General features: G+C 31.6%; 1 protein-coding gene across 1 annotated transcript; it reads right to left on the bottom strand.

The window, feature by feature from the left end:
- Positions 1–42: 42 nt before the first annotated feature.
- Positions 43–3,053, bottom strand: LOC137824597 (uncharacterized). Its single transcript, XM_068630261.1, has 6 exons — positions 2,919–3,053; positions 2,643–2,832; positions 1,652–2,525; positions 605–1,580; positions 453–524; positions 43–57 (listed from the first exon to the last, which is right to left on the bottom strand). Exons 1-6 carry the CDS (start codon positions 3,051–3,053, stop codon positions 43–45), a joined length of 2,262 nt encoding a protein of 753 aa, XP_068486362.1.
- Positions 3,054–15,537: the final 12,484 nt, after the last annotated feature.

The raw sequence follows: 15,537 nt of genomic DNA, 5'->3' as shown, positions 1-15,537 counted from the left end.
ATGTGTACAATATGGTTTAATTAATTTATGTTGTAGTGTTTGCTATTTTATTTTTATCTGACATAAACATGAATTCATTATGAATCGAAAATGAAGTAATAAATTATGAATCAGAAGTTAAGTAATAAATTATGAATAAGAACCCCACATTATAAATTATGTCTACATCAATCGTCTCCAAGGTTCACATATGTCGGACTAATACTAATTAATTGGGTAAAAGATTGCATCCTACCAACGTAATATGATGACCATAACCTTGTCTCTGGGTAACAATGTGTACACCATAAAATGTCAATGGTAGGTATGGGACAATCATCAACCATTTTTACATGCACAAAGTGTGAATCATATACATGACCAATACATAGTAATCGGTGTAGACCAACATCGGTAGGGGGTGCAGTACGTAATGGGAAAATAGTAATATTTTGTTTCAAAGACAAACAAACTAAGATAATATTGTGTCTGCTTGCTATTAAGTATCCCATATCCGGTATTGTCATCCATTTGTCAACACTAGTCTGCAAAATACAATAATGAAATTAGATAGCATACAAGTTCAATTAATCAATGCACATGACTCTTATGAATATACACTTACCACTGACAACTCATCCACTAGTAGGGATCTCTTGATATGTTCTACCCGTTGATGACCACCTAATAATGTTGCGTATTCTTCACGCCACTGAGATATTTCTTTGAATAAATCCATTCTAATAAGTGGCCATGACTCTTCACCCATCCCTAACAAGGAGGCAATAGCACGAAACCCACAATGTCCATCTGCTTTAACATCTATTACATCCAAAATATAAGGGTGACATTTCGGATGAAATTGATTAAGCATGGGAATTGCATTGGTGTTGGCCGTCACCTTAACCTTTCCCTTAGGAGTCTTCAAAGATGATGAGCTATCATTTACAATATGGATGCGATCTACATGCTCAAAATATGACGGGATGCGTTTTGTAGACCTCTGAAATTTGTTTGTTTGACTCTTTTGGGATCCTTTTGTCTTGACTACATTAAGTGGTGCACATAATGTTGTCATGTCTGGGTAGGCAATTTCACGCAACTTGTTTTTAATTGTCACTTTGCCACACATGTCAACCTGTTTGAACCGGGATAGAATGGCATCCCATTCTTGTTGAATTGACAACTCAGATGATGAATCACATTCAGATAAATCTGAAAAGCTTAGTCTCGTCCACATAACATGAACTTCATTAAGAGGAATGACACCCATAGCATATCTGGCTAATTGACAAGCACATGGTAATCCGTGAGTCCGTCTAAGTACACATCCACAACATTCAGTATCAAACCCCACATCATTGACCCAATCAAACTCTTCAGCAATGAGAACCAAAGCATGTTTAGATACAAAGCCAACCAACATCTTGTACAACTGCACATTGAATGTGTGTCCTATCACATGTAGACTCATTTCAAAGGATGCCTTGATTTCATTATGTTGAAGTATAATAACATGCTTGATAGCATCCCAACATGAACACAAGTCTCCCATGCTATTTTGTAATATTCGTTTCAAAGACCAATGAGCTGATTCAACCCTGTATAAGTATAAAACATAAAACAATTAGACGTTATACATGTTCTAAACAAAGTAAAGGCATTGATATACCTGTTTGATGTTGTATTTCCCAAATGCATTAATGAATCTGTCCAACACTTTACAAATTTTTCTTTGTGCGGAATAATCCATGTGTTCTTCACATATTCAACAAGTAATGGCCACGGTGAACAAATAGTTTCAAAACTTTTAACAAACTCATCAAATTGAGCAATATCTGTACAATCAATTATAGTCCTCCATGAATCCATCACAACTTCCCAAGCCTCAACAGAATCAACCAACATTTTACACTTTGCTTTAACATTCTTATTGATATGAAACCGACAAAGAAGGTTTCTTGCTTTAGGAAACACAATATTGATGGCATTCATCAAAGCAAGATCTCTATCACAAACAATGACTTCAGGCCCCACATGCGATGTCAAAAGTGACCCTCTAAATTTTTGTAGTGCCCATATGAAGTTCTTTTCCTTCTCGCTAGATAAGAATGCATAACCAGCAGAAAAGGACAAACCTATACAAGTCACACCAACAATCTCAAGCAAAGGCAGTCGATACTTGTTTGTTTTGTAAGTCATATCCATCAAGAATACAATGTTAAATGCATTCAAAAGTTTCACAGCATCAGAATGAGTCCAAAAAATATCACTAACAATATTGGAAGACTCATGACACGTACTCCAATGAAGATAGTTGTCACGGTCTAACAACATCATTAATTGTTGTAATTCAGTTCGTGGTCCTCTAACTGATCTCTTGTATGAGTATCTTGCATTGTATACTTGCTTTATTGTTGTCATATTATCCTCATTATTCTCCTTCAAAGTACGTAGTATGCTACTCGGTTTAACCATGTTTTTAGTCATATCAACAAGCATGGAATGTTCATTCGCTTTTAATCTGCTCGCATATGGATGACCAACTAATGTATCATACAAATCATGATTATGAGTACCACATATTACCTTAAGTACCCAACCTTGACCCTTTCCAATAGGTTTACCTCACAATTTAAAGGGACATTGACATTTTCGAGTACCAGTTACAGTAACCTCCAAACCATCCTTATACTTTCTGTAACTACCCCCCCTTTCACAACCTAACAAGACATATGTTTTTCTCCCTTGCTTCCCATTTGCTATGTCAGACCTAATAATGACAATAACAAAACCAAGTCTATAAGCAACCCTACGGACCCATTCAAGTAAGTCTTCTCGCGAAGGAAAAACCTACACAAAGTTATTCCAACAATATTACAAAAACACTTCTTCAAATTATAAAGCAATAAACATAAATAGAATGAAATTTTATTCACCTCATCTGTTGTAAAATGAGTACCATAATCCTCTTCAAATAATTCATGTTGATGCACATAATTCATTAATTCTTCCATATATATCATTTCTACTTCATCCGATCTTTTTGTAATCAATTCAACCTCCATGTCCATACTTACACCTTCATTCATAAAACATAAATTTCTATTTTATTCTAATTTTCATAAATTCAAACAAGTATGCAAAATAAAAACAACATTCAATTACCCTTCCAGACAGTGTAATCCATAAGTAAAATAGAACCTTCCAGATTAGATAATCCATAATGCATTTCACAACTTCAAAGTGACTTCCGGATTGTTTAATCCATAAGTCAAATTAAAACAGCAAATTGCATTCCGAATTACATAATCCATAAGTCATATTTAAAGTTCTAAAATGACTTCCGGATTACACAATCCGAAAAAGTGAGTATCTTTGTTCCGGATCCGGTTTACCCCCGCTTTAACTAATCCGGAACACTTTAATGTTGTCTTACGGATTGTAAAAACATTCTGGATTTTAGGGGTGGATAACATGAAGTTCATTGCACGGATTATACAATTCGGTGATCTAGCGGATTAACTCAATCCGGAGAAATAAGTGTTTAAAGCACGAAGACTTACCTACAAACGGAGAATACGAGCGCAGTGAAGACCACCCACCACAGCAACAGCACCACCTCCACGGTTACCACTACAAGCACCACTATCACCACCGGCAAGCACCAAGCACCAAACACCTTCATTTTCACTATGAGTAGAAAGTAAAACAAATTTTCTATTTTTATCTTTTTTTACTGAAGGACAAATTTGGAATTTTAAAAGTATATGGGGGTGGCTGAACAAGGGAAGGAGGTGCAGGAAGAAGCACTTTTGGTCCATGAATCAGTTCCTCAGAGCAACTTTACATGTTTTTTGGGCCTAAAACAAAAAACGGGAAAAACTCGTTACCGTTTGAACACCTTTACATCCTTTCAGGAAAGAAATTGATATCTACAACTACAATATAGAAATCATAGATAGATTATATTAAGCGTATGTATTGAAAATTTGGGTTCAACAGTACACTTTCAACTTTTGTTTTACTTCCAGCAGTACAAAATTGTAGAGAAAATGGTAAACCCAAATGTAATTTAGATAAAGATAAAGATTTTTGTTACAGAAAATAAGGTAATAGATTAATATATAGTTGGTAATTCTGATTTTGTGATCCCCAAGTTTACCACATAAAGTGACTTACTAAAATGGCATAGCTTCTAATTAGGATTAATAACGTGAGAGATATGTTGAAAATTTTGATGGCAATATATAACGTGAGAAGCAGGGTGGGTGATGAAACAGTAATTGTTTCGAAGAACACAAACTTAGAGTAAAAATAACATGAATGTAATTATCGTCCCTACATGAACAGAGAAGTTAATTATAGGCTCTATGAGAAAGTTTGCACGATTTAAAAGGTTAAACACCAAAATAATGACGTCCAAAGTTAAGCTTAATAGCTGTGAAAAGCCTCAAAGAGCATACATAAATGTGATTAATTAATAGTTACTCATTGGTTTGTTTACTCACAGTATATAAGTATAAGCACATGTGATAAAACATTAATTAATAATTAGTAATTAGTTTACTCATACTTGGGTTTAAAATAATAAAAAATCTTATTACCAATGGAAATCTTATTACTAATGAGATTTACATAACTAGTAATTTTTTTGAAAAGAATCATTGATAAATTCTTCTAATAATAAACCTAGTATTGTGCCTTGTCCATTGAGAGATAGATAAAAATTTTGTATACGAATGAGTAGATGGTTAAATTTTAAAGTTTGACACATATATCGATGTGTTGATTGTCTAGCTAGTTTGAAATTAAAGAATAAGCAAGATTTTATTACCTGAATATCAATTTTCTTTATTACATGAATTTTGATTTTGCTTTCTCAAGTTGGTTTATATTTTATTTTCTTTTTAGTTTTACTCTGAGGAAGTATATGATTATTTAAGTATCAATCTAATTGGATATCATTATCTTATAGTGATGTTATCTTGAATGATATCCTACAAAAATTAGTTTATTTATAGTAATTAATTTAATAAATTTAAAAAATAGATATTTTATTCTGACTTTATCTTATGTATTTATTTATTTAGTCTAGGCAATTTTATAAAAGAAGCTTATCTTTAAATCTCAAATATACATATTTATGATTTTAGATATATCTTTTTTCTCTCTCCCCCCTATTTTCTTTGAGTTAATGTTATTAGAAAACTTATTAGATTGTTGTGACAAATTATTATTGATAAAAACTTGTTATATCATTGAAAATTTGTACATCACACTAAATGAAGTTTTTTGTGTGTAAAATAACATCATCTAAGACCTTTGGTCAAGCTATACGAGTATTTACAGCTGAGGAGGCTAATAACATTTAATACCACTCAAGTAGCAACGAAAGCTAAAAAATAAGAATTTACTATAATTAGTAAAATATTGACGTAAACGAGGGAAGAGAAATAGGAGTTGATAAGTTTAAAATTGAACGTCACGTTTAATATGAACACAGTTCTTTTCTCACCAACTAATTTGGTTTATTTTCTTTGTTATTTTGTCAATCAAGAAAATATTGCCTCCACGTTTAAATAGGAAAAGAAACTCATTTACGGCGTTGAAAATAATGCAAATTTGTTCAGTATTTGTGGCATGAAATCAGAAATTGGATAGAGATTTTTGAAGCAGCTGAAAATATAAAATATCCTAATAGAAAATACACGTTATTTATTAATAGAAATGAATACATTGAGTTAAGCAGATTATTAGAAACTAATAGCAAATACCTTCTTTGCTAATCCAATTCGAGGTTAATTACTTCTTTATTCTCCTAATGCCTTGTTTGGACCGTTTACTCTGGATCTTGTCCTCTTGTTATAAGATTAATGTATGCTTAATTGCTTTCTTTTCCTTCATGGAATAGTGGGGCACATGCACATCATGCATTAAGTCATCATCTATACTTGCTTTTGCTTTTGCTTTTTGGAGAATTTTAAATGACGTGACTTCACTCAAGGATATGATCCTCAAAATAATAATCATCCTCTTTTGAATCAATTTTAAAATCATGGACAAAATTTAAATACAGTTTATAATTAAGCTTTTCAAATATTGTTGTTTAATCAAACTCAAATTTTACTTTAAAAACTTATATATAAATTATTGGGTATGAAGTAAACATCAATTTGATTAAACTGACTAAACATCATGTTTAGTGAGTGAGTTTAATCATTGTACACAGTTGAAGCACATTGTTCCGTAGTTTCAAGTGGAAGATTGTTGGGTATGAAGTCAAGACCAATTGGGTTGGGCTGACTAGACACCATGTGTTAGTGAGTGAGCTTAATCATTGTATTCCTTTTATAATCTCTATTTAAAGATCATTGTAATTGATGTGCAACAAGACAGAAATAAAAACCTAATAGTTGTCCATGTGGATGTAGGTTGTAGTTGGCGGCCGAACTACGTTAAATCTTGTATTGTTTATTCTCTGGAAATGATTTGTGATTATGTGTGTTGCTTTCGTGCATTTCTTCCCATCATAAATTTCTATTATATAAATTATCCAAATAAATACTTTAATTTTTTTTCCTATTACTAGTTTCTTTAAACTTATTAGACCAGATATGTTTTTTTTTAAATACTATGGTTATGTAGGACCTAACGAAACTTTCCATATGATCATCAGTTCACTAACTTTAATTTGAGAATACCAGTAAAAGTATTCAGAAATTACATCTAAAATTTATCTTTTTATTAATGTTCACTATGCGTCTTAATTGTTTACATTTTTGTAATTATCATAAATTTTATATCTACTAATTTTTTTATAATTTAATTGTGTAAAATAAATTTATTTTCTGAAACTAACATGCGAAAATATTAGCTATCACAGGAAAGGTTTTTTTTTAAAAAAAGCACAGCAAAAAAAATATCTTTAAAAGAATATGGAGTCGAGAAAAAGAAGAATCTTGAAGTTGTCACTAAATAATCGATTCTAATGTGTTTTTCAATATATATTTCTATTCTTCAAAGTTTAAAGTAAATTTATTTTTGTCTTCTACAGTAAAAATAAATCTAGGAGTTGAAAGTTAAGAGAATTTAGTTTTCATAAAGAACATAAAAAATAATGAAAAGCAATTCTTAAATATCAAAATATATTAGATCTAATATGAAAGCTCAGCCAAGCTAAATCGAGTTAAAAAAATTGTAATATGACTTGAACTGGATCATTTTTTTTTATCCAATTTGTTTGACCAGCAAAGTCAAGTTGACCCCTTCATTCTTTAAAAGAATAATTATATTAAAAAAATAATATTACTTTTTAAACACATTCATGTGATATAACTTCTATTTATTTATATATCAAATAATTATACCTAAAATTAAAATTAAAACTTAATAATATGAATTAAATTTAAAAATATATTTTGTTTTTATTGTTTTTAAAAATGGACCAAATGATCTTTTCAGCCAACATATATAATCAAATTAATCCGAATACAAACTTTTTGATTAGTGTGATACAAATTTTTATGAGTATTCGGTTAGAACAAGATCCATCATTTAATTAAACTATTCATGTTTAAATATCATATCATTTCCATTAGTTGACCTTTAAAAACTAAAAAGTATTTTTTAATTTAAGAAATTAACATATTTTTTAACTTAATAGACCAAAACAAATTTGCTGTAAATTTCTAAATCTAAAAACCATAATAAATATTTTCTTTGTATAATATTTTTTTTCACGACCCGTAGTCTACACCCTGTACGAAAGATGATACCCTAAATGAGATTTTCAGAATTTTTATATCTTCTCATAAAACAACTATGTTCTAATCAAACTTAAATAAATGAGCAATGTGGATAGACAACACTTCAACTCCAATTTTAAGGTTGGATTTAACCACTAGAAAACCAAATTTACCTCATAATTCAACCAAATTTACCTCATAATTTACAACACTGGTGTACTGTAGGGTCCGAGACAAGAGCGACAGCATGCAAGTTTTGAATAGCGAGGCAGTATAATACGAAAGTCTGATCGAGAAGTTATCGGTTAAGAACGAAACCTTAAACGATATATCATACCGACACCCAACGATGAGAATCAGTTAAGGATGAAACTTTAAACAGTATACCCTTCTGAACACTCAATGATAAGAATCGGTTAAGGACAAAACCTTAAACGATATACCCTACCAATACCCAATGACGATAAACGATTAAGGATGAAACCTTAAATGGTATACCCTCCCAAACACTCAACGACGAGAATCGGTTAAGGACGAAACCTTAAACGGTATATCCTACTGACATCCAAAGACGAGAATCGGTTAAGGACAAAATCTTAAATGGTATACCCTCTTGAACACTGAACGACGAGAATCTTAAGAACGAAACCTTAAATAGTATATCCTACCAACACTTGAAGACACAGGTCGGTCAAGGATGAAACCTCAACTGATATACCCTCCTGACTCCTAAAAGACGGTTTAAATAACCATGCTCAACCTATCTAGCCATCTCGAACGACACTCACTAACTTAAGCAAAATGAATGTTAATTGCAATTCGGTCCGACCGATGGACAATTTAAACTACTTATAACTTGCATTATGATTAAACAGATATGAACAGAATGACCGATTCATTGATTGAAAGAAAAGATGGAGGCCACACCCCGGCCCTAAGGGAACAAAAAGATACCACACCAGCCCCGAGAGAGAAAAAAAATTAAGACTAAACCTAATGGTCTTTGTCTTCATCTTCACAAGCAGCCCTCGACGTCAACACCCGAAGCTCATCCAACTCAAGTCACCCGCGATAGGGGGACCCCTGTATAGAAGGTGCGCCTGTCGGATGCCCTGATTAAAGGTCTCGCCCAGTATGACGACGATGTTTTTCTCATGAGTGAAGAGCTCGTCCTCCAAAGAAGCCTTATTGGCTTGCAGGGTTGAGTTGTCCAACTTCAACTCTTCCATGGCCTTCTCCAGCTCGACAATCCTTTTCTTCTTAGCCTCCTATCAGACCATCAACTTGGCGCACCGAGCTCGAGCTTAGCTTCAGCTCAAACTACTCTCGACTCATTAGTCGACACTTGATTCAATGCCAACTCCAAAGAAAAGGTAGCCTCGGACAGCTCGTGCTCGAGCTGAGATATCGCTTCAAATTTGCGATTGCGGGAGTCAGTAGCCAGTCGCGCCAACACCACTCCTCGACAATGCAGCTTTATCGATGCCAAAAGAAGCTCGTCTTCTGGAATCGAAGAGAAAAGATTCCCCTTGTTCAGTGTCAAACCAATCCGAACACCCCTCAAGAACTTGGAATTTCCACCAAGTAGCGCCAAGGGGTGATTGGCAGCAGCTTCGACAGTGGGGCCCTGGTAGGTGAGGGGCTCTCAAGCCGAATGGGAGAAGGGTAAGGAGGTCGTCGTGGAGTGACGTTTCGCATTCGGGTAGTGGTGGCGATGTCCCTCCTTTTTCTTTTCTTTTCTTTGGGGGTGATGGAGGGCCCAACCCCTGGAGTGGACGTGTTGTCGGCAGCAATCGTCTTTAAGCTTTCCATGGCCATATCGACCGACTTCTTGCGAAAAGCAGTCAAGATGTCGACCGCTTGGGGAGCTTCGTTTGCCATGATATCTGAAACAAAGAAAATATATTAACCAACAACATATGTTGAACGAGTGTTAAAGCAATAAATAATGCAAGCATACCCTGAAAATCAGTCCATCTCTGGGACGACTTATATACCGATAGGATCTTGCAGGTAGGAAGCCTCCTCGAGAGTTTATCAAACAAGTTACAGACTTCCTGCTCCTCGACACTAGCGACCGAACAAGGCCATTGCTTGAAGCGGGTAGGGGTCTTGATCCAATACAAAGAAAATTTGGACCGCCCGAACTCGTAAAAAAGAGCCCCTACCCTCAGGCTCGATAAAATTTTTAAAGAATTTTCCCTTGAAATTTTTGTAAGAGGATGTGAAGGGGGCAAAAAGAATATTACCTGGTTGGTCGATAAGAGATAATCAGCTAACCGAGTCAAACGGGTGCGATGTGTAGTAGTGCAGGAAGGTGGAAGGAGTAGGACGAATATGAAGCATGTCACACATGAGCCAAAAGGCTTGGAGGGAAGCCCATGTGTTGGGATGGAGTTGCGAAGGGGCTACATTAAGTGTCCGAATGAAACCTATCATGAAGTCATCAAAAGGCAGGGGAACATCTTGGTAAAAAAAAAGACAGGAATATACAAAGAAAATGGACCATTAGAGGACGATCGATCCATACAAATAGTGTTGGTCAAACTACAATAATCAATGGCCAAGATGTTGTTAGAAGCATCTGGCGTTAACAAATGAGACTTATCCATGAAGGAGTCAATGGAAGACGAGTTCCGGTAGATAGAGATAAAGTCGGTCACCTTGGGATCAACCCAGTCAAATCCTGAACTATGGGATGACCCTTCAAGGGAATCTGACCGATCGAAAGCACCGTCCGGATCGTCACCCCTTACAGAATCCTCCACGGGGGCAACGTTTGAATTGCCCCGACCGACAAAGGCTCGATCGTGGAGGAGCCAGAAGAAGAAGAGGATGAAAAGGAAGACATGACTAACCTTTCGAGGTGTAAGGTAAGCAACGCGTCAGGACGATTGAGTTTTGGATATCGAAGCAAGTAAAGTAGTAACTCAGAACTATAGGGAGACCACTATTTATAGCTTTTGAGGGGCTTGAGAGACGAAACCTCACTTTCATCTCAACCGTTGGATCTCCCTCATCAGATGGCACCTAAAACCCACTCATTAATGCACGTCACATCACGCGTTTGGTGCCGCCAACGTCACGTCCAACCTCGGGAAGCCTAACCGTCACAACGACCTCAGACAAAGACTCTTCGGATTAAACATCCTCGAGCCTGGGGGCAAGTGTATTGGTAGGGTCCGCACGACCGAGACCATGACTCGGCACCTAGTCGAAGCCAACCACCACAAAAACCATTACGCTTAAACAGAATTAATGAGACTAATCAGTGATCAAACACTAGGTAATGTACTCTTAAGCATGACTCAACTCCTTAATCTGACATAATAACAAATGACTCATGATAATAATACAAATAGACACATATTCCAAGAATCGAGTACGTCATTACACAATACTCAAAGTACCGAGTGTCGAATACAGAATTCTCACTTGAGCGTCAGAGTGCTTTTTGCAGGTACTACCCGAGTCTGAAAATCATGAAAATCAAGAGGCAGAGTGACGAAAGAAGAAGGAGGAGTTCATTCAAAGAAGAAGGAAGGAAGTGTAAACCGACCTACCAAAGAATAATCAAAATCGTTCTCTTGACTACAATCTCGTTCGAGAATAACCTGTTTTTCAACTTTTCCTATCATATAAAGAACCTTAAATTTAGAAATGTATAACTAAAATTTTAAAACAATATGTAATAATACCAAGTTATTAAACAATATCAATATCTAATAAATATGACAAAGTTATATTAAAGCTTAAACAAATAATTAAAAATACTGTTAACTTCACTTAATTATGACCCATAGGATTTAACATCATTAATAAGATCGTGATAGAATAGCTGATAAAAAAAAGATCGTGATAGAATAATTTATTGTCGTCCTTGAAGCCATCTGATGAGGCAACAGGAGGGTGACATAGAATCCATTCCATTATTTCTTTATTTATTTATTTTAATTTATTTTCCTTATTTTTTGTTCTATTTAGCTTGATCTGAAAAAAGGAGCAAGCAGGTGATTGATGGAATCTAAGGGTTTCAACAGAGATGACGAAAGATGGACCAAGGGTGTTTCCAGATAGTTGCAGCTACAATGGCAAAAGGTAATAGTTACTCTGCTTCAAGGGTGTCATGTTGTGGTGATGATTACCAATCTTGGTGGATTATGTGTAGGTTTTGGTTTGAAGTCCAACTAAATTAAATATGAATTCAAAATATATATTTGAGTTGAGGTTAGTTTTATAAAGTTACATTTTTTTATGTGCGGATAACTATATAAGTAATTAAAACAATCATTTAAAATTTAAATAAATTAATATTTTAATTATATATATTTTTTAATTTAAAATATTATTATATTATTATAATAGGTTGTCACATTTTATTTTTCAGAGTTAAATTAATTTTTTCCTTTTTTTATATCTAAAATATAGATTCAGGATTTTAAACAACAAATTACTCATGTATTATTTTAAAACAAATATTTTATGACACATAGTTTAGTAGTTGGGTTGGTTCTCTACTGTCTTTCTGTAACGTTTAAACTTCTCAAATATATTTTATTTTTCAAACTTCTCGAATATATTTTATTTCACTTAAAAATGTGTTAATTTCACAATAACATTTATGGTGTGTTTGGATTGGAAAGGAGATTTAAAAGAGTGAAATTGGAGGGATTTAAGAAGAAAGCAAAGTTGTTTGGATTAGGGTATGTAAGAGTACATTTCTGAGGAAAGTTTATTGAATTTTGTAAATGATGTAATGGTTGTGTGAAAATTTTTAATTTTTTTAAAATTGTAAAATGTAAGTTTATAAATTTATTTTTATTTTTAAAAATATATAAATAATAATAATAAAAAATATTATTTTATATAATTATTTATTTTAATTAATATTATTATTATTATTATATAAAAACTATATATTTTTACTATTATTATTACTATTATTATTATATAAATAACTATATTTATTTTTAATATTATTAACTATTATTATTATTATTATTTATTTTTATTATTAATATTATTAAATATTTGATACATATAAAATTAAGAATAATTTTGACTTTTTAATGTATTAAGTAAATTTTTAATAATTATAAAATATATAATTAAGATAATATATATTTTGACTTGATAGATATAATAAATTACAAAAATTATAAAATAATATATATAATTTATTTATTTATATTATTATAAATTAATTTTAACTAAGTAAAAAATAATAATTTTATAATTAATTAATAATTTTATTTTATTATTATTATTATTTAGTTATATTTATTCTTGATAATTATTTTAATTATTTATTATAGTTATTATTTCATAAGTTTATTATTTATTATAATTATTATTTTATATATTTATTAATATTTTTTATTATTTTAATAATAATAATTTTTATATTATAATATATAATAATTTGTATTTATTTTATTATAATAAAATATTAATAAATTAATAATATGAAAAATATAAACTTATATATAATAAAAAATATAATTCAAAATCTTATAAATATATATTTTATTACATATAACCAGTTTCTTCAACCAGATTGTTCGCAAATCTTCACAAGTGTAGAAAGAAAAGTTGTCAAAAAAAATTTGCCTTGTTTTCTGTTTTTAAATAATATTTTATTCATTGAAATTTGTGTATTTCGCGACATTCTGCGCTTGGAAGAATCCACGCCTTTGTGGAAAACAAACAAAGCCTTAAGAAAAAGAAAGAAAAGAGCAAGAGAGTAGAAAAACTAGTTTTTATATTCATTCAGTAATTTTAATAAAATTATAAATTCATATTTTCTTGAGTGTTGGATCAAGTTGAAAATTGAAAAGCACGTTTGTATAAACTTAGAATCTCATTTACATACTATGGAGAAATTGTAGGATAACACGAATTAAATTGAAGAAATAACTCTTGTGTGACAAAGACATTCAGTTCACATAAGAAGAAAACTAGTTGGAAGGTGTTCCTTGGTTGGAGGTTGGTAAGGCGCTAGTTATTTATGTATAAGGGTTGGACCATCCCTGAAGTGGTTCCTATTTATTTATTTTTTACTGCTTATAAAAAAAACATAAGAAGAAAACTAGCATGAAAAATGTGTAAAGAGTCATAGTCTAAACCAAGTATAAGTTAAACAAAATTTATTATTCAAAATATGACAACTTTAATGCAAGTATAAACTTAATTCATTTTGCTTGATTAAAAACTCTCGAGGTGTAATTCATTGAATTGCCCTTCAATCAATTATTTGAAAGATTTATCTTTTACAAACTAATCATTCAGGTCTCAATTCAATTGGGAAACTATAATTCAAATTGAGAGAAGTGAAATTATTACAAGTTTATCATGACTAGTCATTACATGAATGATTTAAATTGGTGCATGTGAATCAAATAGTGAGTTGAATTGTATTTGTACCGTATGTTTTACTTTATAGTTAAATTTATTTAAGAAAAGTGCAAAACTAGATTATATGTAGTTGAATGTTAGACCTTGCGGATTTAACAATGATCAACTCATTTATCATGACTAGTCACTACAAAAATAATTTTAATTAATGCACGTAAATTAAATAGTGAGTACTACTAATTGTATCATTTGTGTTTATACAAGTGAGTATGACTAATTGGATCATTTGTGCTTATACTAGTGAGTATGAATAATTGTACCATCTGTACATACATATATGTCTATATTAGTGAGTATTTTTACTTGTGTCGTATGTACTTGTATTAGTGAGTCTAGCTAATCGCATCATTTGTGCTTGCATCATTGAGTTTGAGTCTGACTAATCATATTGATTATGCCATCTATATATAATTGTATCATGTGTTATATAATTTATTATATGATAATTGTTTTTACTTCCTATGTTTTTTCATGTGTATCGTTAGTCTTTTACGTGAAATTATATATTTGCAATTAATGTTAATGATATAATTAAGATATGGGTTATGTGTAATCATATACTAGTTTTGTATTATATTTTGGATATACATGATAAATGATAAGAAAGAACTTTTAGTTTGGTGCCTATAGTAATACTATCAAAGTATATAGATTAAGTTCATATCTAATTTTGTCAAAAAGATTATGATGTCCAAAATTACAATGGGATTTTGAATGTATGAATTGTTCAATTAATGCTTGAGATCAGAAGTTTGAGAAAATAGGACGTGACATAAATTATTAAAGAAATGAAGAAATTTATGTGATAAACAAAACTCAAATAAGGTCATGTATCATACTATTAAAATTATAATTATTTTACTTAGGAGAAGAGAACAGTGTGTCTGACATGAATAAGTTTGATGGATAATTTTTACTTTCATATGAATATTCTACCTCACTTTTAGAAGAGAATATAATTTGCATGTGACAAAACGGAAAATTGGTTCCAAATATGAAGCCACATATTCTCTTAGTAATTAATCAGGGTGTTTATAACGATATGTTCAATAGTCTCATATAGTTTAGGAGTCGAGATTAAAAACAATTTAAATACATCTTCCTCCTTTAATTTCAGAAAATGTCTTTTAAATACAGTGATGAAACTCTAAAATATACAATATGTCAAATATAATAATTTACTATAACCATGTTATCTTAAGTAATTGTCACATGAATTAAGGGTAATTTAGAAAAAAAAAAACATTTGCAATTCTAGAAGTTAGGATTTGGAGGTTTATTGAAGATGGTTGGTTTTATGTGGAGCTTATGATAAGTTTCCATGGTCTTGAACTGTTTTGGAATAGAAGGTTGTGCCACATCGTTTGCAATATTAATTATTTATTTTATTTTATTT

The sequence above is a fragment of the Phaseolus vulgaris genome, chromosome 8, assembly GCF_000499845.2.
Source record: "Phaseolus vulgaris cultivar G19833 chromosome 8, P. vulgaris v2.0, whole genome shotgun sequence".
Classification (NCBI taxonomy): domain Eukaryota; kingdom Viridiplantae; phylum Streptophyta; class Magnoliopsida; order Fabales; family Fabaceae; genus Phaseolus; species Phaseolus vulgaris.
Note: the sequence above shows the minus strand (reverse complement) of the source record. Positions and strands in the feature narration are given on the sequence as shown.